General features: G+C 54.2%; 6 protein-coding genes across 6 annotated transcripts; 4 read left to right on the top strand and 2 right to left on the bottom strand.

Annotated features, from left to right (window-relative positions):
* Positions 1 to 882: 882 nt before the first annotated feature.
* Positions 883 to 6,402, top strand: CTAM01_02832 (uncharacterized protein; the record flags this gene model as incomplete). The annotated part of the gene is made up of 13 exons (XM_060518870.1): positions 883 to 2,112; positions 2,176 to 2,392; positions 2,449 to 3,194; positions 3,247 to 3,420; positions 3,471 to 3,636; positions 3,697 to 4,047; positions 4,112 to 4,235; positions 4,301 to 4,372; positions 4,432 to 4,482; positions 4,534 to 4,598; positions 4,671 to 4,836; positions 4,945 to 6,006; positions 6,162 to 6,402. 13 exons carry the CDS (start codon positions 883 to 885, stop codon positions 6,400 to 6,402), a joined length of 4,665 nt encoding a protein of 1,554 aa, XP_060386673.1.
* Positions 6,403 to 6,505: 103 nt separating this feature from the next.
* On the bottom strand, positions 6,506 to 8,296 carry CTAM01_02831 (tafazzin; the record flags this gene model as incomplete). Its single annotated transcript, XM_060518869.1, has 2 exons — positions 6,506 to 7,842; positions 8,005 to 8,296. Coding segments are annotated over 2 exons (1,629 nt in total), but the record flags the coding sequence as incomplete, so codon positions are not given.
* Positions 8,297 to 11,159: 2,863 nt separating this feature from the next.
* Positions 11,160 to 11,623, bottom strand: CTAM01_02830 (uncharacterized protein; the record flags this gene model as incomplete). The annotated part of the gene is made up of 2 exons (XM_060518868.1): positions 11,160 to 11,393; positions 11,450 to 11,623. The coding sequence occupies 2 exons, from the start codon at positions 11,621 to 11,623 to the stop codon at positions 11,160 to 11,162; spliced, it is 408 nt and encodes a 135-aa protein (XP_060386671.1).
* Positions 11,624 to 17,559: 5,936 nt separating this feature from the next.
* On the top strand, positions 17,560 to 18,874 carry CTAM01_02829 (uncharacterized protein; the record flags this gene model as incomplete). Its single annotated transcript, XM_060518867.1, has 4 exons — positions 17,560 to 17,589; positions 17,670 to 17,736; positions 18,013 to 18,185; positions 18,743 to 18,874. 4 exons carry the CDS (start codon positions 17,560 to 17,562, stop codon positions 18,872 to 18,874), a joined length of 402 nt encoding a protein of 133 aa, XP_060386670.1.
* A 790-nt stretch (positions 18,875 to 19,664) lies between these two features.
* CTAM01_02828 (uncharacterized protein) lies at positions 19,665 to 20,120 on the top strand (the record flags this gene model as incomplete). Its single annotated transcript, XM_060518866.1, has 1 exon — positions 19,665 to 20,120. One exon carries the CDS (start codon positions 19,665 to 19,667, stop codon positions 20,118 to 20,120), a length of 456 nt encoding a protein of 151 aa, XP_060386669.1.
* A 300-nt stretch (positions 20,121 to 20,420) lies between these two features.
* CTAM01_02827 (NDT80/PhoG like DNA-binding family protein) lies at positions 20,421 to 22,861 on the top strand (the record flags this gene model as incomplete). The annotated part of the gene is made up of 3 exons (XM_060518865.1): positions 20,421 to 20,425; positions 21,056 to 21,244; positions 21,349 to 22,861. 3 exons carry the CDS (start codon positions 20,421 to 20,423, stop codon positions 22,859 to 22,861), a joined length of 1,707 nt encoding a protein of 568 aa, XP_060386668.1.
* Between the last annotated feature and the right edge of the window lie 4,462 nt (positions 22,862 to 27,323).

The following is a 27,323-nucleotide window of genomic DNA, read 5'->3' as shown; positions in this document are numbered from 1 at the left end:
GTGTGTGGTTGGTGACTTGTTGTTCGGGTTGTGGATGTGCAGGTACTGTGTACGCAGTAGAACGATATCCAAGTTTACGTCATCGGTCTTTCTACGGCTACTGAGCCACAACATTTCTTTCCCGATTGGCGGCTACGCTTAGACCTACACTATTGGATGTATACGTACCCTTTCAACAAGGGTGGCAGGGCCCCGTCACCAGCCGGCCATCGGATGACACCCGGGAAACCTGTTTGGACGAGAACAACAAGAACAGGAGACCAACAAGGATGCGACAGCAAGTTTTGGAGCCTCCATAACCAGTCAAGACTCTTCAGGGTCTTGCTTCTGAGGTCGTTTGCCGCCTGTGGAGGCTCAAGGTATGTTCTATTCTTTGTCTCCTGGTGCAGTCACCGTACCCGTAGCCCCAGGGGACCATGCGTCCCCCAGCCTGGCCAGCGCTAAACTCCGATTTGACCCTTGACTCTCTGGAAGCATTCGTTCCAGGCTAGATCGTCACTCCACCGGGAGCAAAGAGGAACTGACTCTGTCCATTTTTGGCACCGTTATCCAAAGCAGAAGACCACAGTCGAGATAGCTGCAGTATGTGGTGTTGCGGATAGCTTCACTATTCTGTCCAACTCTTGCGTGCTGTTAGTTTCATTCATCTCTTCTGCTGTCACCTGATGAATACCGCTAGCCAACTTAGTCTTCCTGCTTATCTACCTTCCTCAAACAGACTTGTCTCAGGGGAACACTCTTTGGCTGACTGTGCCGCAATGTGTAGCTTAATTTCCCGTTCCTTAAAATGAGCCATTCCCCTCATGCCCTTTCAATTTCTTTCGTTTGCTTCTCCAAAACTACTCCTGACTATTTCTACCATCATTGAATACCACACTCATCATGGCCAACTCAACCTCTGACGGCTGTTCCCTCACTGCCGACGATGCTTTTGGACCAATCGTCCAGCACTGTCGCGACGGTTTCGACTTTACTCTGACGTTTGAACAATGTCTCTTCACCATACTTCCCGCCTCGCTCCTCATTCTCATCGCGCCCCTCCGGTTCCGCCACCTCGGCAAACTCCCCTACGCCGTCAACGGCACCACGCTCTGTCTAACCAAACAGGCCGCCATCGCCCTCCTCGCCATCCTGCAACTGGTTCTCATAGGTTTGTGGGTAACGCACCACCGCGGCGACATCGTCGTCGTCGGGGGCGGGGAAGGGGCCAGCAGCAGCAGCGGAAGCCGCCTGCGCGCCGTCTCCATCGCCGCCTCGTGCGCGTCTTTCGCGGCCACCGTCATGTTTGCCGGACTCTCGTACATAGAACACGCGAAGAGCCTTAAGCCTTCGTCCATCCTGAATACATATATCCTCGTGTCCCTGGTGCTGGACGGAGCCATCCTCCGCACCATGTGGCTGTCGCACCTAAGCGTCGCCATCAGCGCCGTCTTCGCCGCGTCCTTCGCGTGCAAGGCGGCCATCGTGATCCTCGAAGCCCAGGAGAAGACGCGATATCTCGTGCCGTCGCCATCGTCGTCGTACAGCCCCGAGGAGACCAGCGGCATCTACAGCCGCGGTCTCTTTTGGTGGCTTACGCCGCTGCTGCTGACGGGATTCCGTCGTCTCCTGAAGCCGCTGGACCTGTTCGTCCTGGACGGGTCCATGTCGGCTGCTGCGCTGAATGAGAGGTTCTGGCTTCACTGGAACAAGTCGCCCCCGTCAAGCGTCTCGACGGGCGGCGACGGCCAGCCTAGTGAAGCATCACGATCATCGTCCAAGTACCGTCTCATTAGGACGTGCATCGTCACGCTGAAGTGGCAGTTGCTGGCAGTGGTCCTCCCCAGGGTCTTTCTGCTCGGCTTCACCATCTGCCAGCCCCTGATCCTGAATCGGTTCCTCGACTTTTTGCAGAACCCGTCCGAGACGGCCAACTACGGCTACGGCCTCGTTGGTGCCTATGGGCTCGTGTACCTGGGCATTTCCATCTCGTCGAGCTTCTACTGGCACGCCGCTTTCCGGTGCCTGACCATGCTCCGGGGCGTCTTGGTCGCTGCCATTTATACCAAGACGACGGAGCTGCGTGTCGCTCCGGGAGACGACTCTGCGGCTGTGACTCTCATGTCGACCGATGTAAGTCATGGCAGTTTCTTTCACCTCCCATCACCGACATCAGTACTGACTTTCGTCACTAAGGTTGAAGCTATCATTCGTGCTTGGCGCGAAATTCACGAGTTCTGGGCCAACACCATTCAAATCGCCCTCGCCACATGGATTCTCAGCACTCACCTCGGCTACGCGGCCTCTGGTCCGATCATCGTGTCGGTCTTCGCGCTGGGTGCCACCGTATTCCTCGCCCCCTCTGCTCAAAAGTACCAGATCATTTGGGTTGAAAAGGTTCAGAAGCGCATCGGTCTGTATCATCCTCTCTCCTGAAGAAGACAAAAGCCAAGCTGACCACCTTCAAAGGCATCACCTCGGCCATGATAGGCCACATCAAAAGCATCAAAATGTCGGGCCTGACTCAGAAACTCTCCCAGACTCTGGCCGATCTCCGGCTCGCCGAGATGCGAGCGGCGACTCCCTTCCGCGTGATCGGCGCCGTCACGTCCGCCGTGGCCCAAGTGCCCCTGATGATCGCCCCCGTCGTGGCCTTTGCCATGTACACGACGATTGCCTCCAAAAATGGGCAAGGTCTCGGCGCCACGAAGCTCTTCGCCGCGTTGTCGTTGATCATCCTGCTGGCCCAGCCGCTGTTTTGGATGTTCGAGGTTGTGCTCGACATGAGTGCAGCTCTGGGGTGCTTCAACCGGATCGAAAAGTACTTGTGTGAACCGCCGCGGACAGAGTATCGAGATTTTCCGTCGAACTCACCCGCTAGATATTCTGGAGGTACGAGCTCCGACGCTCAAGATGTGCAACTCCAGAATCTGGAAAGCCGCAAAGGGCAGTTATCAACAGATACCCAGTCCGGAGGCACGATCGCTATTCGCGTGAAAGACGTGACGTTGGCGTGGAAGCCCGAAACGGTTCCCGCCGTTGAATTAATGGGTTTCGACATATCAAAGGGCCAACTCGTCATGCTCGTGGGACCTGTTGCATCCGGGAAAAGTACACTTCTCAAAGGTCTCCTCGGTGAACTGCCACACGTCACTGGAACAGTTGCCCTATCCAGTGATCGCATCTCTTGGTGTGAGCAGAGCCCCTGGCTCGTTGTGAGTGAACTTCCGATCTAGGATATAACAGCCTTACTAACTGGATATTCAGAACGACACCATTCGAAAGAACATCATCTGCTTCTCTGACCTTGACCAGAAACTTTATCGGCAAGTCCTCCAGGCGTGTGATCTTGAGAAGGACCTCGCTCAACTCCCGGATGGAGACGAGACATTGATCGGAAGCAAAGGGATTGCTTTAAGCGGTGGTCAAAAGCAGCGTGTCGTATGTAAGTCCATTAGCTGGATTCACCTCCTTCGACTAACTAGGCATAGGCACTTGCCAGAGCCATCTATTCACGCCCTCGAATCGCTCTCTTTGACGATATCTTCAGCGGGCTTGATAACCATACGGCCAGGGCAGTGTTCCAGCGCGTCTTCAGTGCCAAGAATGGAATTCTCCGATGTTGGGGAACCACGATTGTGCTTGCGACTCAGTCAGGTATCAACTTCTCAATACTCATCACCCTTTATGATACATAATGCTGACAAGCAGGTGTAGTGGGCTTTCTATCCCAGTCAGATATGATCATCGCCCTCGAGAGCAGCAAAGTAGTAGAGAAAGGAAATTTTGAGGATTGTCGAAAGGCTGGAGGCTACGTCTCAAGTCTCATCTCCACCAATACCGAGGAACAGGACGAGAGCATTCCCGAGTCAGAAGAGCTTGCAGACGGGACTTTTAGTGACGCCCTGGTAGAGAAGAGCACCAAGGCGTTGAAAGACCAGGATGACAAGAGACGGCAGCTGGGAGACTGGAGCGTATACGGCTACTACTTTGGTAGCGTTGGCGCCGCTCTCGTGGCCGTCTTGATGGTCTTGGAGGTGACGTGGGCATTCTTTTCTACATTTCCGAGTAAGTCTCAACAACACATTGATACGACCTCCTCGACAAAAGCATGTCTAATATATGAGACCAGCCGTATGGTTGAAGTTCTGGACGGACTCTCAAGCAGAAAGTCCAGCGAGCCATAATGCCTACTACCTCGGGGTGTATGCCGCTTTCCAAATCAGTGGTGTGTTGTGTTTTGCCGTACTCATCTGGTAAGATAGAGGCTTTCTCTCTTTGAGTTGAGAGGCACCCCAAGTTGACGACTTCGTTCCTTCAGGTTTGTTCTTGTTCCTGTCGCTTCAAAGTCGGGCATCAGTCTACACCAGCGTCTACTCAAAGCCGTCATGCAGTGAGTACCGTCCGTAAACCCCTCCTACGATAGAGCATGAATTCTAATGTTTCGTCAAGCGCGCCCCTATCTCTGTTCACGAAAACAGATACTGGATCCATCACCACCCGGTAAGCTTGCGTTCACGCCGCCCTCATTCCTAAGGTATTAACACATCCTAGATTTTCACAAGACGTAGGTCTGATAGACAGGAGCCTTCCCCTGGCTCTTGTGATTTCGCTCGCAAGTAAGCCATACTCACCCTTTTCTCTGGTCTGAAAAACATGGCGGCAGCATCTAACCCGAGCATCATCAACAGGCTTCTTCACCTGCGTCGGCAAAGCATTTCTCATAGCTTCCGCCTCATGGTACATCGCCATCAGCTTCCCCGTCCTAATCCTCATCTTCTACTACATCCAACGCGCATACCTCCGCACCTCCCGCCAACTCCGCCTCTTAGACCTCGAAGAAAAAGCCCCCGTCTAGTAAGTCTCCAATTCTCTCTCTCTCCTCCCCAACACCAAACCCCTAGATCCTCATCTTCCAAGTCTAGGCAATGAAAAAGAAAAAGCTAACCAGAGCATCTCCAAAAGCACCCACTTCCTCGAAACCCTCTCAGGCCTACCCACAATCCGCGCCCAAGCCCTCACACACCCCTCCGTAACCCACGCCCACGCCCTCATAGACCGCTCCCAACGCCCCTTTTACATCCTCCTCCTCACCCAGCAGTGGCTCACCCTCGTCCTCGACCTCACCACCACGGCGCTCGCCCTCCTCGTCGTCGGCCTCGCCGTCCATCTCCGCGACACCGTCTCGGTCGCCCTCACGGGCGTCTCCCTCGTCCAGCTCATCTCCTTCACGGAAACGCTCAAGCTGCTCATCCAGTTCTGGACCTCGCTCGAGACCTCCATCGGCGCGGTCGCCCGTATCAAGAACTTTGCCGAGGAGACGCCGGACGAGACCGAGGCGGATGCGCTCAGGAGGGAGGCACTGATGATTCGGTCTGCCGCCGGAGGGCAGCAGAGCCCAGAGGCCACAATCGTCCACGGCTGGCCCTCCCGCGGCGCCATCGAGATAAACAACATCGTAGCTTCGTACGAGCAGCAGCAGACACGCCCAGAGCCCAAACCCGACAACGGAGACACCCACCCCGGGAGAACCACCACAAAAGCCCTAGACGGCATATCCCTCTCCATCCCCGCCGGCTCCAAAGTCGGCATCGTGGGCCGCACAGGAAGCGGCAAATCCTCCCTCCTCCTCGCCCTCCTGCGCCTCCTCCCCCTCTCCTCCGGCAACATCTCCATCGACGGGGTCCCCCTCGACGCCCTGCCCCTCCTGCCCTTACGATCGGCCCTCGTCGCCATCACCCAGGACCAATTCGTCTTGCCGGGCACGGTCCGCCAGAACCTCGACCCGCTGGGTTTCGTATCCGATGCTGATGCCGATGCCGATGCCGCCGCCGCCGCCGAAAACATCCTCGTCTCCGCCCTGACCCGCGTCGGTCTGTGGGACACCATCCGCGAAAACGGCGGACTCGAGGCCCAGTTCGCGGAAGAGGCGCTGAGTCACGGACAGAGACAGCTCTTCTTCCTCGCGCGGGCGGTGCTCAGAAAAGACGTCGGACGGGTCCTCCTCTTAGATGAGGCGACGAGCGGGTAAAGCACATTTCCGTTTCCTTTCCCTTTCCCCTTTCCCTTTCCCCTTCATGCTAACCCCCTTCTCCCATACACTATTACTCATCGTTACCCATCCGCCCCTATTCTATTCCAACTCTGAGAGCCGGAAAACTGACAACTACCTACCTACGCAGCGTCGACGCTCACACGGAGCGCATGGTCAAGGACCTCATCCGCGACGAATTCAAACACCACACAATCATCGCCATCGCCCACAGGCTAGACACGGTCGTCGACTTTGACCGCGTCGTGGTCCTCGACAAGGGCCGCGTCGTCGAGGTCGGGAACCCCCGGGACCTGTTGAGCCAGGGACGGGGCAAGTTCAGGGAGCTGTGGGATGCAAGTCGGCGGCAGGCTGGTGGACAAGATGAATGAGGAAACCTATGGTACACGGTGTTGAATGCACTTTGAATTGGGAGAGGACTGAATACTCGAGAATTTGTGTTGGGAATAATTTGTAACTTGATTTCCTATCTCTTCAAAATATAAACGGCATCAACGGCGTTTGCGCATCCTCTATCGGATCACTATCCACGTTGATAAATCTCCCCTTTCCAGCTCTTTGCGCTACAATGTACTTCTCAATCGCCTTTGCCATGTGCGCCGCCTCACGGAACCTCTCGTGGTCCGCAATCGGTGTGTCTACGCTGATCTCATACCCATACCTCAACTTCAGCTTTGTTACTTTGCCCCATGGCCCGGTCCAGTCGATGTGGTCTCCGTCAACGTTGGCCATGAGCGCCTTGAACCACGCCCCACAGCCTGTGAGGTCGAGATACTCGAGCCCGTAGAGGGACTTGCTCAGCTTCCTCAGCAGAATGACGGCTTCGGACCAGTCATCGTCCAGGGTATGCGCGTACGCACCCGTGCCTGAATAACTCTCGGCGCGGCCGTCAGATGAGACAATCTTGGAGAACTTTGCGTTGGGCGTCAGCGACGGCTCGGGCCAGTACGCTAGGCTCAAGTGCGTGAGCGTGGGCAGCTTCGCCGCGAGCGAGAGGAGCTGCTTCCACAATACGCCGGGCATCCCGCCGCCTTGCTGTGCGCTAGGGGCGACGGTGAGGCAGAGATGCGTGATATTGGGGAGAAGCTTCGGCGGGAGCGAGGGCGCCTCTGCTGTGTCCCAGGAATCCTGCACGGCCTCGGCGGCGCTCGCCAGCTGCTGTGGGAACAGCACGTCGGCCAACTCCCTGACGGACATGGAGTGGCCCACCGAGCCAGTCAGGTCGAGGGAGTAGACGTCGTTGTTCAGGGACACCAGGCCATCGACGTCAAGTGGCTGCTGGCCGTCGTGCGTCGCAGGAGGAATCAGAATGTTGTGCAGGTCTGTAGCGGATGCGCCGCCCTCGTACCATACGCCAACATACTTTGCCAACGAGGCCCTGACGCGGCTGGGCAGTGTGTGCAAGTAGTACTGATCGTAATCCTTATGGAGCTCCCAGTTCAGGGCCATCCTTCGGAGGACGAGATCCATCAGGCTGCCCTTGTCCGGCTCGTATGTGCCAGGCAGGCCCTCCATGGCCTGGGCGCCGCGGTGGGCGGCGGTCGCGTGTGCGCGCTGGACATGGCTGGATGGTGATAACCAGCTGCGTGGAGGTGGCGGGCCTGGTGGTACTCGTCTGCCTGTGGCGTCGAATCTTGGGACACGCCTGGGGGCCGGCGGAGGGGTCTCTGGGATCTGGAGGATCTGTCGGAGAGCGGGCGGGACGGTGGGCGTGGTCGCTGCCGATGCTGCTGCTGATGCTGTCGGGGTAGCACGGGAGGATGATCGGCGAAGATCAGCCAAAAGTTCGTTGACGCCCCTACGTTGGGTCTCTGTGTTGCAACATTGTCAGTGGCCGAAGCGACGTCACGGAAAGGAGCTCGGTGAGAGAGGAAAGGTAAGGATGGGATAGAGAGAAGAGAGGAGAGGAGGAAGAGGAGGGGCCGCGGCCCGGGGGGTGTGCGCGATGGGCGTGGGGTTGTAGTTGGACTTACGAGTAGAAGAAGAGGCTGAAGCTGAGGCACCCAATGAAGACGGTGCAGTTGACTGCGGCTTCGAGTATAACGCTTGATGCCTTTTCTTAGTCATGCCCGGGTGAGAGATGAATGTAAGGTAAGGAAGGGGGAAGCTGTGTGAGGAGGCTTCCGGATGGGAGGTGTAGGCGGGGGTGGAGAAGCCAGGTACGGTAGGTTTCTCTTCGTTGTCGTCGATGGTGGTTGTTGTTGCAGAGCAGAGCAGAGCAAACAAGCTTCTAGCGGGCGCGGCTTTGTCTGCTATGTACTCCCTGTACTCTGGAATGTTGTTTCCGCCTTTTGCATCCGCCTTGGGGCAAGCGTCAGCAACAACGAGATGAGTCGCCAGTTGCTCAGGTCTTGTTTTCTGCTGTGAGTCACAAGGCAATCTGGTCAGTCAGTCAGTCAGTCAGCAAGCATACACAGTAAGCTGCAGAGCGAGGTGAGAACGGCAGAGTCATTGCATCGCTTTCCCCGGTGCCAGGTGTTGCTCACCAAAGAATTGATTGATGCCCTAATTAGGTAGTAGCTTTTTTAGGATCGAATAAGGGCCGTAGCGTGGCTTGGAAGGGGGGGAAACGTTACAAACGTCATGCTGCAAATGGGAGAGAAGCAGCACCTAAGCACCCCTCATGCGCCTCGTTTTCGTTGTTTGTCAGCTTCCGCCAGTTGCCAACTGGATCCGCCCACGAGCGCTAATACGCTGCTTTCCCCTCCACTCCAGGCGTCCAGCGACTCTCAGCCTGAGGTGAGTCCCGGTTTTACACGGACTTCCAAATCCCAGACTCCCAAGTGCCCTTGCTCAGTGCGTGCTGAATCACTGAATGAGTCGGGCGGCAAGGGCAGAGCACGCCAGAGCAGGACCTTTCCCCCTTGGGGCAAACGCATGGTCTGAGCGTTCGGATGTGCGAAGAAGGTGCCCCGGCCCGGACACGGGCATGACCCGCTCTGCCGGTCGACGGCTCGGCAGGTCCTGAACAATTGACAATCCACGACCTTGTGGCTTGACCCACTTCCGATACCTCAGACCTGAAGTAAGGTACTACCTTGACTTACAGGAATGAAATTGACTCGGGCCCCCTTCCACAAAACAACAACAACCTCTACGGCCCGACTGACGGGCTTCTGGGCCCCCCCTTCGTCTCCCAATCAACTTTTATTGTCTCTGTCCATCACTTTTTACTATAGAGTAATGTGAGGAAAAGGTCCTCGCCTGGCAAACTCGACTGCCGCTAGACCTAACAGCACCTTAGAGTTTAAGACTGCGTCCGCCAGCTTTGTGTCACCCCTATTTCGTGTAATGTTTCAACAGAGAATTCCAAGAGGAGAGATTATTGCCTAGCATCTGTCCATGGAGCATTCACTCTAATGCGGGGCGTGACTGGTGAGCAATGCATGTCATGGACGCCACCAGCACCGACGGATGGATGGCGATACCTAGAACCATTGAACCTCGAACCATCCTCTTATCTGGGACTGGCTCGTTATGGCAGTCTCGATGCAAGAAGCCGCCATATCACAACTCATCATATTCGCCAAATCCGCCCTCGTGGCTAGATAGTGTTTGTGTGACCTTCTTGGGCCTATCCAGGGCTTGAAATAGGCTGCCTGTCTTGTCTTTTCAGCTGTTGCTGTCAACGACTGTCTCGAATCAGTGATGGGTCCCTATTAGGAACATCGTGGTAGCCGGGCAAAGTGGTCTCTCTTTTTGCTACGCGCCTTGAAGATCGGGTAGCCGCACAGCTGGCTCTATCGATTGACTTTCCTCACGTCATCCTATTGGGCTATCACAATCACGAGTCAGCAGCCCGTTGAAGATATCGCATCATTTTGACCTCATCGAGGGCTAGGCCTTCCCTTAGACCCAGATGTTGGCGTACGAAGCCAGAGTTGTTATGATACCCCAGCCAGGTAAGCCACGTCAAAAGCGTGGCAGAGCTTGCTTCGACATCCAAAGGGCCCGGTAGCCGATGGATCCATGGATCTATCATTAAGGGCCCGTCCAACGTTGCATCCACAAAAGCCCTTGGCAGGCTCCTGACAGGCGGGCCTGAAACTGGCCTGCTGAACAACGTGCGTCTCGGATGCACACGGTGTTCGTCGTTGACTTTTGCCAATGGCGCGACATATTAGACTCTGGTACTCCGTACTCTTGTACGCTTAAGACGTCAGGCAGGTCAGGAGCATGCTGCTAGCCCGCAGATGGAGATTTGCGGATAGTCTGGGACGGTCTTCAGGGATGCCCGAGGGCAACCGGGGCGGGTAACCTGGGTGATCGACCGCTCCTGATCCTTTACCAATCACCCTTTTGTGTTGTGAAGGAGGCCTTCAGCGGGGAGGTAAGAAGCCTTACACAACATGGTCAGGGGCCCGGTCATGGAGACGAAACATGAGGTGGCGCTTGGTGGCAAAAAGGCTTGCTGACGGGGTCTTATACGTTTGACAATTCGAGATTGACAGTCCCAATCTGGAAGGAGAAAGCGAACAAATTCGGAAATCTGTGTTCCAACATTGGCCAGATTCGACGTCAAAGGCAACATGATGAAAACCCTGTTCGTAAGGGGGTCATCGAGGAGGGGCTTTTCGGTAGATGCGCAGTTACAGCCCATGATGTCGTGACGATCCCGAGGCAATGGCTCCAAGGTGAATGCTCATGTGCCCCTTGTAGCCTCGTAACAACCATGGTCGTAACAACCACTATCCGATCTGCGACATGTGAGTTATCGGCCCCCAAAGATTCGCCTATGCCACCTACGACTCAACCAAATCTGGTGTCTTGAGCGATACGCTGGCGCTTTTCGGAACGAGCCTGGCACTCGAGACCGAAAGACAGCGATCGGATCCTGAGTGTGTTATTCTGGATATCTTCCCTAAGACTGCCAGTTCCTTTTCTCTTTTCGACTGCCATATTGTCATGATGTGGAAGCCCTTTCGGCTAAAGCCCTCTTGTGTCACCTGGAATGAATTTTGCTGCCTCGAGGGGTACAGTCCTGCAACGGCAGGGGGTATGGCATGCTCGGTAGTCACGAGGCCTAGGCTCCAGGTCACAGAGCATTTCCTGTCGTTGGAATGGCGCAAAGAAACCCAGGCCGGTAGTCTCACGGCGCCTTGGCCAACCCGCTCTTTCAACTAGGAGCTTACGCTTGCCGGGTTGACCTTGCGCGAGAGACGAGTTCCGCGAAGACAGCGAGAACATCGGAAAGTGAGCATCGAGGGGTTGGAGCTGACGAGATTGCCCGTCGTAGAACAAGAGCTGGAAATTTCTTTCTTGACCGCCTTTTTGATAATTTCGCGAGGCAACCAGCATACCGGGTCCTTCTGTCGCAATCCGTAGAGAGACGGGGGTGGCTCATTATAAGCCAAGTCAAGACCCTAGATGCCCGCGTCGAATGAGACGAGAAGTGATAGGCCGCTGTCACGTAGTCACTCCTTTCAGGTTTTGTTCCACCTTGTCTTCTCCCGCCTCTGTACAGGTCTCGTACATATCCAGGCAAGAAAGCCTGCTGATAGAAGCCTCATTGGAAATGCACACCCTGTCGAGTCTGCGGTGCGTACGCCACATATAGCGGGAGATTTCTGCGGGACCGGGGAGCAGAGCCATAACCTTTTGATAGCTCTCTCTGCATACTTGCTTCTTTGTTACCGAGTGTCCGATGATGAAAAGGACCCGGTCCCTCACAGTCGCCGTAGCTGCTGTCACATTGTCGAAGTGGTCCGTGTATACTTATTGCTTTGCAAGGGTTGATGGCCGGATATGTAAGAGAGACGATCCGTTTGGCTCTCCTGTCGTCCTGTAGGCCGCCCTGCGAGACATTCCTGGGATGTTGGGCCGGGAAGAAGTAGGGTTGATACCAGCAGCAGGACGCCTGACCCGAATAGTCAGCGATAGATTGTGATCCGGAGGCATAGCTTATCCCAAGATAACTTGGCAATAATGACACCGAAAGAGAGAACATGTGGCAAGCCGTCGTATGGTACCAGAAAGGCCCTAGAGGTACAAAGTAGTACATGGGGCGGGTTCGGGACACGGTCCGGTTAATAATCATGCTGTATGGCCATGGCCATGGCCATGGCCATGACCCGGACTCTCAATAGACATGCTGTATGGGTAGCTGCTCTTGTCGAAAGTATGAAAACATAGTCCTCGTTTTGAGATATCTGCTGGCTGGTGAGTCACATAGCTGTGATATCTGTATGTTGGAGTTGATGGCCGGCTTAGGCTACGAAAGTGTTGGAAAATGGAGCGACACCAGTCGCATTGATTCAACTTGTCTGAAATCTGACGAAGACATGGTACCAGACCTGTTCTAGGTTCTGAACGGCACAGTTGCCATGGTTTGCGTTTTTGCGGCCTCCAAGGGGTGGGTGTTTGTCCAGCAAAAACAATGTTTCCGGACAAGTATCAGTGCAGAAGGAGGCTTGAGAGATTCGTGCACAAGGTACTCAGACTGGTGTAGCAAGGCAAGAGCCAGAAAAAGGCCAGAAACACGAAACGAAGGGAGAAGAGAGGGCCGATGGCGGCGCGATGCCGCATGGCTAAGGAGTAAATGTGCCTTTCAAGAGTCGGTGAAAGAGCCTCGGGGAGGTAGTGCCAGCGAGAGATGCAGCGAGGCAAAGGAGAGCCAAGGGATCGGATGAGGCCCAGAAACAGATTCAGCGGTAGCCACGGCAAGCAGATATCTCGTTGAGCTTTTCTGTAAGGTGAGGTGAAGAAGACGATGTCTGAGAGCTTGGGGGAACTTCCAAGTCAAGAAGCAGAGTTTAGATGTATGTACCAAGGGCGTGGGTGTGAGTACCTACCTGCCTTTACCTCATAGGGCCGGAGGCACAGGAAGGCACAGTGTGCGAGCAGTATAGTACTTCAAGGTAAGTAGGTAGGAAGCAGCTCGTTCCGGCAGGCAGCCTGCGTCAGGTCTACCGGGCTTAGTCAATGTTGGTCGGCGACTCGGCGTACCGGAGATCAAAGAGTAAGGTACGGGTAGAGGTCGTAGACAATGGAAGCCCAATGCCACCTCAGCATTGTGTCGTACCACATATCATATTACCTTACATATTGCAGTTGTGAAGATGAAGACTAGGTAGGTAGGTATGGGGTACCTTAGGTAAGGTAGGCGTGTGTAGGTCGATGATATGCAGGCTGGGCCGTGTAAATGAGGCACTCTCCCGCTAGCCAATTGGAAGACCCACTTGACTATCGGTACATTCACCTGAGTGCTCCACTTCTACACCGTACCGTGTGAGAGCCTTCCTTTCCAGTACTGTCAGCTCCATCCCAATTCCCGCCATCATTTCTCACCTCATCACCAACCCCAGACAGTGCAAGCTCTCTTGACCACCTTGGTCAACGACTGGTCCTCGACCACGCCCGCCGGCCACACCACACCGCATGTACCTACATGTTTGTTTCCTCCTTTGCTCGAGGGGCTTGAAATGCATGGCTCCTTGCTGACCACTGTACAGCATTTCATTGATTGCTCGAGCTATGGCGCTCATCATCTCCAACAAGGCACCTAGGAGCAAGTCAACGTCGTCCCCCTGAACGAGGAAAGCATTCATAATACTCCGTACCGACAGCTGCTTTGTGCATACGTATCGGTACCTAGGTATCTGGGCCTGCTCGTCAAGCCGAAGCAAGAAACCTATGGATAGACGACAATGCAATATTTATGCCGCCCTCAGCTCGTTCCACTCGCCTCTCAGACGATGGATCGCTCGCCAGCCCTGTATTCGATTCATTCCAACCCCCAAATGTTCAACTTGTGCGTTTGTTGTAGCCTCTAGATACGGGGTCTGATCCTATCCAGGTCGAATGCTTGACAAAGTTGCGACATAGCCTGGATGCCCCAAAGGCGCATCGCATCAATCCGCAGACGCACACCAACGACGTCTAGACACCATTCTTGGAACAGAGTCTTGCATCCCGCCTAGCCTCTAATTGCAGTATATTCTATTCCCGCGATTCTCCAAATTTTCCGGCACTTCCTTGTGTCACCACCCTCGCCGAAACCCCTGTTATGGCCTTGTACATGCCAGACCATTAGCAACAACAACAGCAACATCTTTCTTTACTGCAACAAGTCCGCCGTCAAATCTTCTGCTACTCAGCCGGTGTCTGCCCATCACTGAGAGGACCCTGGTGTCCGTGATACGTCACATCACACAAGATCTGATCTCTGGAAGCAGGCAAAGGAAGAAACATGGGGAAATGGTGCCTTTCATACTTCCATCTCGCAGGCGACGACGAAGAATCCGGCACATGCTGCTGGAGAATTAAGCTACACTCAATTCGGGGGGGGGGGGGGCTGCATTATGATTTACATGTCGATGACATGCTGCTGGACACGACAGAGCAATCGTCAGCGCCCCCTCACACATCTGCCGTCCCGTCGGTAGTAGCAACAGCAGTAGCAGTAGAAGCGGCAGCAGCGGCGACGGCGTTGAAACGAGCCAAAGAAACGGCCACACTCAAATTCGAGCGGCCCGATCCGACGTGACTGGATCATCCTCGACCAGCTACTTACTAATTAGCCTCGACCATCAGCTTTCGTTTGGTCAAGCTTCGTCTCACGAGTGCTGGCCGTGGCTCTGGCCGTGTACAGCAAAGTGTCCAACATGCAAACCCTGCCCTGCTGGACTGATTCTCCCTCCAGCGGATATCAGGCCATAAGTCAACCGGCCAGTCCGGTGGCCCAAAAAGACCCGGAAATCAGACTTCTGAAACATTGAAGTTGGTTCCATGCCTCATGTATGGTGGCGCGCGCATCAGGTACAATTGTCTAGATCTTTCTGGACTAGTCAGCGGGAACCTGCACAAACGACTTGGTCAGCTAACGCATTGGCCTAAATTGAGTCTGCACTTTTGAACACGAGGTGCAGAGCCTATCTTCCCGACACTAGAATTGACGACCTCAGGCAAAAGATTGGCCGGTCCGTACCATCTTTGGGTCAGTTTGGAATTAGCATTGCCTGCTTTTCTCCCATTCTCGGGTATTGCGACATCCCATTGGATCCTTACGAAGAGGCACGGCTCAAGTTTGTTCTAATCCTGCATTGTCATGCTTCGGCTCCATGGATGATGAGTTCGGTCTTGCCAGCCTCGGAGAGGCGTTCAGTATTCGTACGGTCACTCAAGCCGCTAGTCAAAGTAAGCGCGGACAACCTAAGAACACAGCGCCGTGGAGAGAAATGGTCCGATGGCAAGCTGTCAACCAGGTTAAGGCGAAACCCTATTCTCATCGCACGTGTCATGTGGCGAGCCTGTCTCTGCCGGCCGAGACACGTCTCTACAAGTCGAGTCTGATCATGGTTCATCAGGACCGATTCTGCGGCAGCTCGAGCGTTGTGCTCATAGACAAGCCACCAAAGGATGCTGGGTCGCATGGGCGGCTTTAGGGCCGAAAGCTACGTGGTGGATCTTCAACAAGACCACGACTTTTGCCAAACGTGTCTTTGGTGTGGCTGTAGAAGACGTGAGGCTGCCTCCACCATCGTCGTCAGCCTAGACTTGAAGTTCTCTGGCTGCATACAATTGTTCCGATGACACGAGGTCAGAGCTCCTCCGCAACGAATTCGCTACTATCAACTTGTTTCAACCAATCCAACGGCACTTAACGCAGGGTGTCGGTCAACTCTGGACGTCATCCCAACACCTGGATCTCAATGGCCGGGATTGTCCGCTAAACGCCCATCTCCTTTCACGACGACTGCAAGCTGCCGCTGATAGCCCTCCTCGTCGCCAAGGGCAAATCCTTTCCCTATCTGAAGGGGTTGTTTGTGGCGTTTCATCCAGGCCCTTGATCAACGGGTAGGTGCAGAATTGCTGCATGGAAGGAAAGCTCAGCGAGGCTTGGAAGGCGTCGTCTTCCGCTCACCAACCGAACGACCTCGACTGACCCGGCTACACGCCGATGCAGGTCAGTAGATCCTCCGCTCCTTGGTTCGAAGAAGGCGCCTTGATCTAAGCCTGAATCCATCTGTTGTATCATGTACAGGCAGACTATGGCGATGGAAACGTTGCTTGTGCTAAGAGTCTCTAGCCATCAGGCTTGAGCGCTTGTCAGCTCGCGGATTGATGAGCGGTATAGCATCATTCCACCTTGATTGCACCCTTAGACACGGCCACAAAGACTTGCTTGCCTGAATAGCCCCACGGACCTGGGCCATTGAGAAGCTTGGCCAGCAGCAAAGTCGAGTTGTACAGACTCCCACCCCCCTGACCAAAATACCTCGACTTTGGCCCTAGCCGGCTCCCGTTACCTTTGCTTGACGGCTTGGCGATGGGAAGTTTTCCTACCCTGCGCATTCGGTTCACACACCTGTAATCGTATTCTAGCAAAGGAAGCACCAAAGGCAGGAAAAGCACGTCTTTTCGAAAAGTCAACCGGGGCTTCTGGGAGCTCTCCGCAGTGCCGCACGACTGAATGTCTCTTTTTGCCGTTGTCTCAGAGACTGCACAACCCATTTGCTGCTCGCGCGCGGAGGCCCCCGCCCTACCTCTCCCCGATATTGTATATTGTATCCATTACACCTTGGGCTCCTAGGACAGTAGCCGGACCTCTGCTTGCGAAATCCAGCTGTCTGCTGCTTCTTGGTTTGTGCAACTGTGTCTAGCAGTCAGTCGCAGTTGGAGCCTCCAACTCATCTCTGTCTTTCTGTGCGATCCTGAGCCAGCCACATCTGGGGTTTCTCTGGGAGGGTATATAGATACCTTGCTTCCACGATCCTGCACTTTTTTGGGCCTCTCGTAGACTCTTCGACTTAGACAACTACATCTCCAGGACAGAGACTCCTTCGATATCTGTTTAGAACGAATAGAAGCTACTGGTTTCGATTGCTCGAGTTACTGCACCTTCCTCGCATTACGGCCTACAACAATTCACTTCGAAAGCCTATCCGATACTCGGAGAGACAAGACATTAGCCAACAACAGTCTAACATCTGATCAACACGAAAAGTTGAAACACGAGAGAATCGTCATATAGTAAGTGGAAACCGCAACTCTTCCTCCTTTCCCCCTCGTGGACTATCACTAGGTCTCTTTGGCGCGATGCTCCCTCTTCGTAAGTTGTGGGTTGCCACTCAGGGCGATTTGCACCGGGGTTCGTTGGCTAGGACCCATCTTGCCGGTTCCCCCGCGTCAGAACCTGATTCGCGTTGATTGAGGACGGGGTCAATCGCTGGCTTGCTGACCATTGTTGATGAGGCAGCTGCACAATCTGTCGCTGAAAGATAAATGAGAACTAACTCCATTTCAGGTACCTATAGCAATCTGTCGTGCTCTTCTTCCTGCGAGTAAGTGAGACCGCGCTCTCCGTTGATCACCTAGTGTGGAGGAGGACGACCCAGCCAGACCATCTCCAAATAGGAATGCGCAACCAGATAGGCGGGAAAGACAGCAGCTTGATGTGCGCTGCATAAGGCAGTCTTGGAATCCGCGCAGAGGATTTGTCAATGTTTACGGCACAGCTGTAACGGCGCGATGCTGTTCTTGCCCTACCCGTGGATCCACGGCGGTGTCTCTAACACGATCGATCGATCATGCTGGAGCAGTGGGAGATGCGCTCATGGGTCAAAAAGAAACGGCCACGTTTGTTTCTGACAGAAACGCAAGTTGGGTCCGTTGCTGACGGCAGATTCGAATCGGCTAGGTCAAGCAGGATAAAGAGCTGCACGCAAACCCTTGGCATGACAGGGGCACTCTTGGAGAGTCAACCGGTGAGTATTGAAGCCCCGTGAGCCCGCGTGGAGTGTTGGGAAGAGTATCTTTCGAGTCGATTCTTGGAGCCGAGCCAAGAGGCAGAACAGTCTACAAGACGAGCATCGCGGCAAATCAAGCCAGTACCTGCCGAATATCTGAGAGGGAAAGGCAACAGAAGCAAGTCAGTGGAAGAGGATTGGACGAGTTTGTCGGGTGTGTTGGTGGGATTGCTGGGTTGGGTTGGTTGGAAATGGAGCCAGGATGTTTGTTATGGGAACATTGTGTGCTGACAGTTGCGGTGTCGAAACAGAGGATCGAGGAACTGGGGCGACGAGAGCGCTGTTCCAGCGCCAGCACTAGCACCAGCGCCAGCATCAGTACCAGATCACCGCCCCTCTACTACGGCACGACACCCCTCGTGGCCGGCACGGACGACCGTCGTATGAATCCTCAACAGCTACCAAAGGTACCGTGTTATCCGTCATCCTATTTCTGCCCCCTCCTTCCCTTCGAAATCCCTCCCTTTTTCGCGGCTCGCTTGCTTCCCTTCAGGCTTATCCAAGAGGGGGGGGAACTCGTTATGGATACAATGTTCCTATCCTGGTTGGCCTGCCTTACCTGATCGAACAACCATAACAACCCCCTGCAATGTCACTTTTACGCTTCGTTCCCGAGCCCTCTTCCCTTCCGTTCCCTTCTTTCCCTTCCCATTTCCTTTACATTGGATCACAACGGACGCTGTGCCCTACGGATACTCCGTACCCGGAAATCGAAAAAAACCAGCTGGAGCAACAATTGCGGCGGATGCTGCAACATACCAACAACAATAACAACAATGGACCGGCATGTTCATCAACTTTGATTGATTAAATCGGCCAGGAACCCGTCCATCGGTCGGCGGATGGGGTCGGATCTGCTGCACAGCTACTTAGCTCATCAGCAGCACATTTACGATTACGATCCGGCACAAATTAGCATTATCGGCAAGACGAGACATTGCAAGACAAGACATTTTACGCACAGGACAAGACGAGCGAGACAGACGCGCAGAAACCAACAACGCCTTCAACGGGTGGCGCAGGCAAGGAAGGGCGGGCGAGTCGAGGGCTGGTCCACGCCCAGATCCACGTTCCTAGCCACGTCCCGACGGCCTGAACCTGTCCCGAAGTACGGACAGGCAAGGAAGCGGGCCGAGTGAGGCTTTGCGAAAAGGTGCGTACGCGATTTGGCTCTCATTGCTTTTTCCAATGTCTCTCCTGCCTTGCACACATTCGTCGACGGCACTTTGAGTTCGTCTTGTTTCTCATTTTTCTTCCCTCTCGCCATCTCAAATCACCTGCCTCCCCTTGGAATTGCATTCGGACCAGACAGAGCAAGAGGAGGAAGAAGAAAAAAGCAAGGAAAAAAAAGAACAAGGTTGAGGGAAGAGAGCAGAGCAATGCAGCAGAACAGAGCACATTTGGGCCCCCATTCGAGGACAACCAACATGCATGCAATTGCTCCAGTCGCATGCTTTTGTGCTTTGTTCGTTTTCTTGCTCTCTCTCTCTCACACACTCTGTCGCTCTCCTTTGGGGCCTTGAACTTCCATAGGCCCATCTGATGGGACGAGGAACATAAGACTCGGAGACGATTGGTACTACCACCACCACCATCAATGCCTTGTCCCCCGACACTCAAAAGGCGCGCTGCTGGGGAGGGGGCATCGATGTGCCTCGCACTCATTGAATCACTCACTCGCTCACTCCCGGGTTGATGTGAGGTGTGCCAGCCGGGCGTGTGAGCTTGAGAGGGAGATGTGAGCATGCAGATAAGTGTGTGTATGAGTGTGTGTCTGCTCTGCAAGACTTATCACTTTGGCCTGTCGGCAGGCTCGCTCATCTGCAAGTCATGCAAGCAAGTACACTGTGGTGCCTGATGGTATTGGATTGTACCGTGTCTTTCCCATGTTGCCTCTTCTCCTCTCTCTTTCTCTCTTACGCTCTCTCACTCTCACTCTCACTCTCACTCGCCCACACACATACACACACCACACGCACCTGTACACACACACACGCACACACCGTCCCTCTCACTCTCTTTCACTCTGTCTCTGTCTGTCTCTGTGTCTCTTAGCCTCTCTTTCTTTCACTCAGTCTCTCTCTCTATCTCTCTCCCTTCCCCTACTGCTGTCTCCCTCTCCCCCCTCCGCTGCTGCTGCTGCTCCCGCTGCTGTTGTTCTTCTGCCGCCGCTGCATCCACCGTGGCTCCTCATCGGTCGGGCTCAACGAGACCGACCAGGCCCAGACCGGTCAACCCCAATACCAGCACCCACCCCCTCCCTCTTCTACCTCATTCTCAAACTAGTTTATCGCATGTTACCTCCTTGTGGGAAGATGTCTCTCTTTGGCACGCCCAGCTAACTATCGCCCATGATTGCGCCGCAGGTCACTCACTTGTCCCCTCTGTCCGCTTGTCTGTGGCGGATCACGCCTGAGGCGTCTCGCCCCCGCAACACCCACACAGCTTCCCCCTCGGCTACTACTCCAGCAACGGCACAGCATCCAGATCACTTTGCGAGATCTCATTCTTATTCCCATCATCTTCATTCTTCCAAGAAAGAAGAAAAGGCTATGATCTAACAAGTGCTGCCATCCAAACAGGAGTTCGAACCGTCGACAGGCTATGATTACCTTGACATGCAGGCAGCTTCGAGCAATGACATGCGGTATGTAAACTTCTCCTTGATTTTGATCTCGACTCCTGCCCGGTCCTTGCCAGGACATGGCTTCTGCTTCTTTCTCGGGACTGCAGGATCGTGGTGCTGCGGTGTGCAGGCCTGGTCGGTCATGGCTTTCTTCAGGGTATCCAGTCACTTGGAGCCCTGGTCAGAATTCCACCACCGACTTGGCAATCGTACTCCTCGCTCTGCGAGCCCTACTAAAGATCCAGACTTCTTTGGCTCGAATTCTTCTCTTCTGATCGGTTCTCGGCTCAGCGTCCTAGTTTGGCGTGCCTTGGACGCGGAAAAGACGTATGCAGAGACAAGGGCATCTGATCTTTGCAGCGGCGAAGGATGGACAGGCGTGGGTAGCTGCCTTCTGGCAACCAACGTGCGACTAGAAATCCGCAGGCGTTCCCGCCTATCGCAGCGAGATGGTTGTGCGTCCTCGCATGACCCGATCCTGTATCCGCTGGCCGTTGTGCAACACGCTGCTGGCAGTACGACGAGTTGGTAGCACTGACACTGTGTCTCGCATGCGGATGCGGTACAGCAGTTGTCGTGCCAGGCTCCAACCCTTTTGCTTTGTACAAGCCTCTTCTTTCGGGGAGCCACTCGGGCTGACGAGAACATCAGATACGAACACAACGCCAATGCTTCTCTGTCGACGATCGAAGGCCCGCCACAACAGTCGACACTCTTAAACCTATTCAATCCACCTATAAGCAACACCACTCCGTACTCCGCTGACGGCGGCTTCTACCATCCAGCCACCTCTCACGTCTACCCCAGCCTGGACGTCGTCAGGCCTCGCCTGGGTTCAAAGTAGGTTGCACACTGTTGCCCCTCTCCGACACGCTACCAGATGGAATCGATCCTATGCTGTCAAGATAGAAAGACATGGTCAAACTCACAGACTTACTTGACAGTAGCACCTCTTCAACGGGTATGGCACATGCCCACCGCTCCACAGCATTACCCCATCCTGGCACACACATCAGCACTCGAGACCAGTACTCTCCAGCGACGCCATCCTTCAGGAGGGTGTCGGAGCACCAGCCCAGATCTCCATCGTACCCAACTGCTCTACGCCGTCACCCCATCTCGCCAACGTCTAGTCCCATTACCGGTTTCACGGCGCCCACGGCTCTGAGGATGGACTCCGGTCACTACCCTTCGTCCTCCTCGAGGGCACAGGCGAGCGTGCCTCCACTAGGCAGCATCAACCCCCTCGGCATTCTCCAATACACTGACGGAAACATGGGGCAAGTCAAGATTGACATACAAGGCAATATCGACAAGGGCTTCTTCCAGTCTGAAGGAGACTGGACCTGCTACAGGAGGAACTACTTTTCTTGCATCTGCTCCTTCGGCCTGACCCCGCACTATCCTGGTCAGGGTCTACAATTCACACCGCAAGGCTCGACACAACCGTACTCAGTTCTCGGTTTCGCCATGTCCATCTCTGCTGTTGTTGCTGAGAACGATACCCACGTTATCGACCTCGTACAGCATACGCCTAAAAGAGACAAAGGTCCCGTCGAGAAACCGGGCAAAGTGCGCCTCCACCCGAAACATCCTCAGATGTCGCATCCTCTCGGCCTCTACTCCCACGATACCGGGATAGGAGGTTCGTCAAGACTCGGCGGGTATGACGCCCCAGGTGGATTCATTGGTCAACAAGGTGGCGGTGACTCGTACCAGACAGAACACACATTTGAGCGCATCCAGTTCAAGCAGGCTACAGCAAACAATGGGAAGAGGCGAGCTGCCCAACAGTACTATCACCTTCTGATTGAGTTGTGGGCCGATGTAGGATCGCAAGGCCCGGACAACTATGTACGGGTCGCCTATCGAAAGTCGGCCAAGATGATTGTGCGTGGCCGGTCGCCAGGGCACTATCAGAGCGAGAGGCGCGCCAGCACAAGCAGCGGGCCAGGAGGCTCGGGCGGGAGCTTCACCGGATACCCAACTAACTCAATCATCGGTCCCGACTTTGGGTCCGCAGGTGCGATGGTCGGAAGCGGATACGGGGGAGGCTTCGACTCCCGGGGAAGCGCCCATTACGGGTCGACACGACACCATCCAGAACTCGAAACCATGCTGCCGCCAGAAGACGCCAAAGCCATCGAGACGACGAAGGAATACCAATATTATCCGGGTCATATTTACGACACGAGCGATTCCAGGGGTGGCGTGGAAATGTTCACCCACAGCCGCCACGCGCAGGACAACTTGGTACCGCACATGACGCCAACCTACGACCCTCTCCACGACAGAGTCAAGCGGGATCCTGAGGGGGCGATGTTGCCAAGCATTTTCCAACCTGGGGCACTCATGTCGAACCAAAGGTGCGGTCCTTTTGAGGGCAAGCCGACGTCGGGTGGGTACTACCCAACAATGGTGCCCCCGTCCGGTGTCAATGTCTCCAACATGACATGAAGAGACATGAACACAAGCAATTCTTGCGAACACCAAGGCCGCCATGGTGGATCGCGGTCTGTACAATGAGGAACCCTGCAGCGGTTGGGCCCACCAGCAGAAGCGGGCAAACCGTTTATCAGCAAACCGTTTATCAGCAAACCGTTTATCAGCAAACAGCTGTTTTTCCTTGGGGTCCTCTTCTTCTGGTTTCGTTTTTCGAGGAAATAATGAAAATTTGGCATAAACACGAAGGCGAGATTCTGGCGTATGGGAGCAACACAGGCATCAGGAACACCACTCGATACCCGAATGAGACTGAATGCATCGTTGACATTGAGTAAGCACAACATGGGTGGGGGGAAAACAAAACAAAGGGATCACGGCGAATTGGCGCGCGGAAAAGAGAAAGATAATTGTTGGTTTGAAATGGGATGGAGGGAAATTTGCCCCCAGCACACCCCGACGTTGAAACATCTTGGGAAGGAAAAGTTTGGGAAAAACGAAAAGGACATTGTCAGCCAGGCGGCCAGAGGGAGGGGGGGGGGGGGGGCGGGACACGGTGAACGACAGACATTGTTAGGGATACCCGCCGCGCATTGTTGTTTGGGATCTTGTTCTCTGTTTTGTTTCCCGTTCATGTTTGGGGTTTCCTTCGTTCACGGCTCCTCCTCCTCTGTTGTAACCCCACCCCCTCCCCTCTTTCTCGAAAGGCCATGCGGTGTAGTAATAATGTGAGGATAAGGAACATTCGCTTCAACAAAGACAAAGGTTTTATTTTCCTATCGAGTCGGCTACTAAGGAGAGAAAGATACCACGACATGAGGGGATAACGGATGGAGACGAAGTGCTTGAACGTATGGACAGGGAAGGTGGGAGGATGATGGCATACGAAGTTTCTTCTGGAGGGCCAGGTACTGGGGAAGCAGCGGCGGGTGCCAATGCCAGGTACTTGGTTTGTTTATTATTATTTTGAGGGGGTGTATCAATTGTGGCAACTTTAGGCTTGAGCTCTTGACCCTTTCCCACATACTCTTGTCCTTTGCGGCGAAAATTTTGACATTGTTATCCCACCCCCAAAACATGATGCCCTACATGGTGCCTTGACATGCTCCATGTGTCTCTTTGTATCTATGGGAGTTGTGTCGCATGTTGAACGAGCTCTGGATCTATTGTCCGCTACGGCAGTCTGACTGGACAGAGTGCGAAAACGTCTCTTTGTTCGTCTTTGAAGAAATCCCGACGACGGGTATGGCTGAAATGCGACAGGATGCGCAGCCGCGCAGAAGGGAAGGAAAGGCCGGCTTGGGCTGGGCACAGCCCGAAGGGGGATGACAGTGGGAAGGGTGCGGCGAGGATGAGCATCCCGCCCGTTTGTTTTTCCTTCTCCCCCCCTCGCAAGCTACGAGAAAAGTGCCAGAGAGGATTAGGAAAATGCAGGGTAGAAAAATAAAAAAGGCAAGCAAACTTGGAATTTTTGCGACATGCCTTCCCTTTCTCCTTACCGGTATCCCTACCCCTGCACGAGCTGCACGAGCTGCCTCTGTCGGCTTGGCCCGGAGATCATAGCCAGCCCTTGCTAATTTCCACCCAATATGAGCCCTTCACCTACCCGATGGCTGGAAGGCAGGTCTGGTCTACTGTGGTAGAAGGGGGGGTGTGGTGGGTTTCACGAGGGGGGCAGGGCAGGGGGTGATTGGGAAGTGGGAAAGGGGGGGGGGGGATGAAAAAGGGCCTTGTTTGGGGTCAAGACTGTCGTGAGGTCCCGCAGATTGCAGAATTGTCTCTTTTCTCTCGTTCAAGGGGGGGAGGGGATGGTTCCATTGGGCTTTCTGTCACATACCCTATGCGAACCAGTTAGAAGAGGACGAGGGACTGAGGGGAAGGATACGGAGAGATGAAGTCGACGAGAAGGGGGGAAAGGGTGTAAAGAGGGTACGGGAGGGTATGGAAAGAGAGAGTTGCAGAAAGAGTATGGTCCTTTGTGCAAAAAGCAAAGCAAGGGAAATCAGTCGCTGAAAAAGGAAAAGTTGAATTCCCGCCGATATGGTTCTATACGAACCTTGTCGGAACACAGCATGAACGACGGGAAGACGGTCAGAAGAGAGTTGTTCAGGTGCTCTGCTATTTTGGAGAGGGTGGGCAGACGGGATCGCGAACTTTCCAAACTTATCAGCTGTAAGTGAGAAGGGGAAAGGGGGGGGGGGGGGCTTGAGAGGGATGGGGGAATGATGAGAGAATTTCAGCGATGGTGATGTAGGAAGCCGTTGGTTCATGCGCGTGAGCGGGAGACGCCGACGGGTGCATGCGGATCGAGTTAGGTATCTGATTACCTCACTTTTCAAGGAGTTGGGAACAATTTGTTTTGGGGGTAAAGTGTGTGGGAGATGAGGTTTTCTTTTCTTGGCTCTGTTAGTCCCCGTTCTGCTGGATTGGCTGTTGAAGGCTTCTTGGGCTGTGCAAAAGACGCGGCGACCCGTTTGATGTTGGGGGGGTATGTATGTGTGCGTATCTTGGGTGACGGAAAGAGGCTTGTTTCCACCGGATGGTTGGTTGGGTGGACTTGTCGCACGGCGTCAGTTGCGTTCTTGGGCGCCTACCCTGTGATCATCTTTTTTGTGATCTAAGGGGGGCTGTGTCGTTGTGATCGGATGAGGGCCCCAAGGTCCCAGTCGTATGGGTGCATGTAGATGCCAAAATTTGGATGAATGATTATTGTAGTTCTTTTCGGTGCGATGATGTGATGGGGTTGATAAAGTGGGATGGAAGGGAAAAGCAATTTTACCTCCTGTCCATACCTACCTTGAGGCATGCAGTAATAATAGAGCCCGGATTAAGAGATACAAGTCCGGTACAGAGTACGTACCCACCTAGTATTTTTAAGATGGAGAAGGTGGAGTAGGGAGTAGAGTGGTTGAGAGGAAGGCAGGGGATACGGGTGACGGGCTTAGGTAAGGGAAGAAACGGTCGGAATGGCCCGTGGTTGGCAGTTGTAGGAACCGAAAGGACACACAGATGACGGTATGCACGACCCGAATCGCCGGAAAGTGGCAATCTCGGCTGATGCCTCTCGTTACCAGAATCGAAAATTGCGACGAGATTGGCTTTGTCCATTGTTCGATAAATGGGCAAATAGCAGCGGGTGTAAAATGGTAAGATGAGAAGGCTGGAAAAGAGGAGGGTTGAGATTCGACGTCCTGTACTCTATACCCTAGCCACTGGGGGGGGGGGGGGGGTTGCAGAACCCGCCATCGCAAGGTTGTGAGTCTGCCCAGGCTTGAAAGGCGACAGGATGAAAGGATACGCTCGAACACGGAGGTCAGGTCCGAAAATGCATAACTCGTCTTATTCGTCGTCTCCTCGGATCTTCGGAGCCTGCTTCTCGCCGGTGCTTATCTTTGTGAATGCTCGCTTACCAATGATCCCCTGTAATTTCCTTCCATAAGCTCATCGTTGCTTCCCAGCCTCACCCAAGGTAGCTGTTACCTTACCTAAGATCAGATCATGGGTGCAGGTGAGGCAGGCACGTTTGGTGGTTGGTGTTTTGTGAGCAAATTCTTGGGGAAAGAACTCCACAACTTTTTTTTTTTTTGGATTGATGTCCAATTAAGGTTTTTGAGTGACATTCTGTGGAGAGAGGGGAGGAAGGAGCTTAGCTAGGAAACTTCGAATTACTTTTTTTGGTTTTGGTCTAGGGGGGATGGGAAAGGCAGCTTCCGCGGGCGGGCAGAAAAGAAGAAAGGATAAACTAAGAGGCGCGCACGAGTGGCAGACGGGGAACGGAATGGAGTGCGAAATGGGCTTGGCTTACCTACTTAGTCTTGCATCTCCGAGACCACTGGGCCTTATTAGCCTTGTCCCTGTTGGACTTAGCACCATGGGCCTGACTATGGTGGGGGGGGAGACCAGGAGAGCACCTCCAGAAAAAGATGGGAGGGATAAGGTAGCCTAGAGGTACGGTGTGCGGCCGAAGAGGGGCCTCCGGAGGTATCTCCGCTAAGAGATTTGAGAGGCAGAAATGTCTGAGATATTTTATCATTGCGGGCTTTCAATCCCCGCGTGCCATATTTTTGTCTCTCATTTTCCACTTGTCTCACGGTTCCCCCCTCGACAGATTTCCGAGTCTACGCGGACGAGTCAGAGGTTTTGTATGGAGAAAAAAAAAAAAACAGGTAACAGTGGGGAAAGAGACTGCACGAGAGAAAGCATCGATAGCATGTCCACTACCTATGTGCTTTGCAACTTGCTCCGTTCCTGGGCATGAGGGGGCTAGTAACTATCTTACCTTAGCTTGCTTAGCACTGCTTAGGTAGGAGCTTACCACCTTAGCTGGGTCCAGGCCCTGCGCGCGCCTAGCTACAGCGACGGCGTCCCGTGGCGGGGATCAACCTTCTCAGCCCGGCATATCTTATAAGTGCGGCCGCTTGCAGCCAGATTAGCTTTTGTTGAAAATGCCACGGCTTATTCCGTCTTTGGTCTGCGC

This window comes from Colletotrichum tamarilloi (assembly GCF_030869305.1).
Source record: "Colletotrichum tamarilloi strain Tom-12 chromosome Unknown Scaffold_6.1, whole genome shotgun sequence".
In the NCBI taxonomy this organism is placed as follows: Eukaryota; Fungi; Ascomycota; class Sordariomycetes; order Glomerellales; family Glomerellaceae; genus Colletotrichum; species Colletotrichum tamarilloi.
This window is presented reverse-complemented; position numbering and strand designations above follow the sequence as displayed.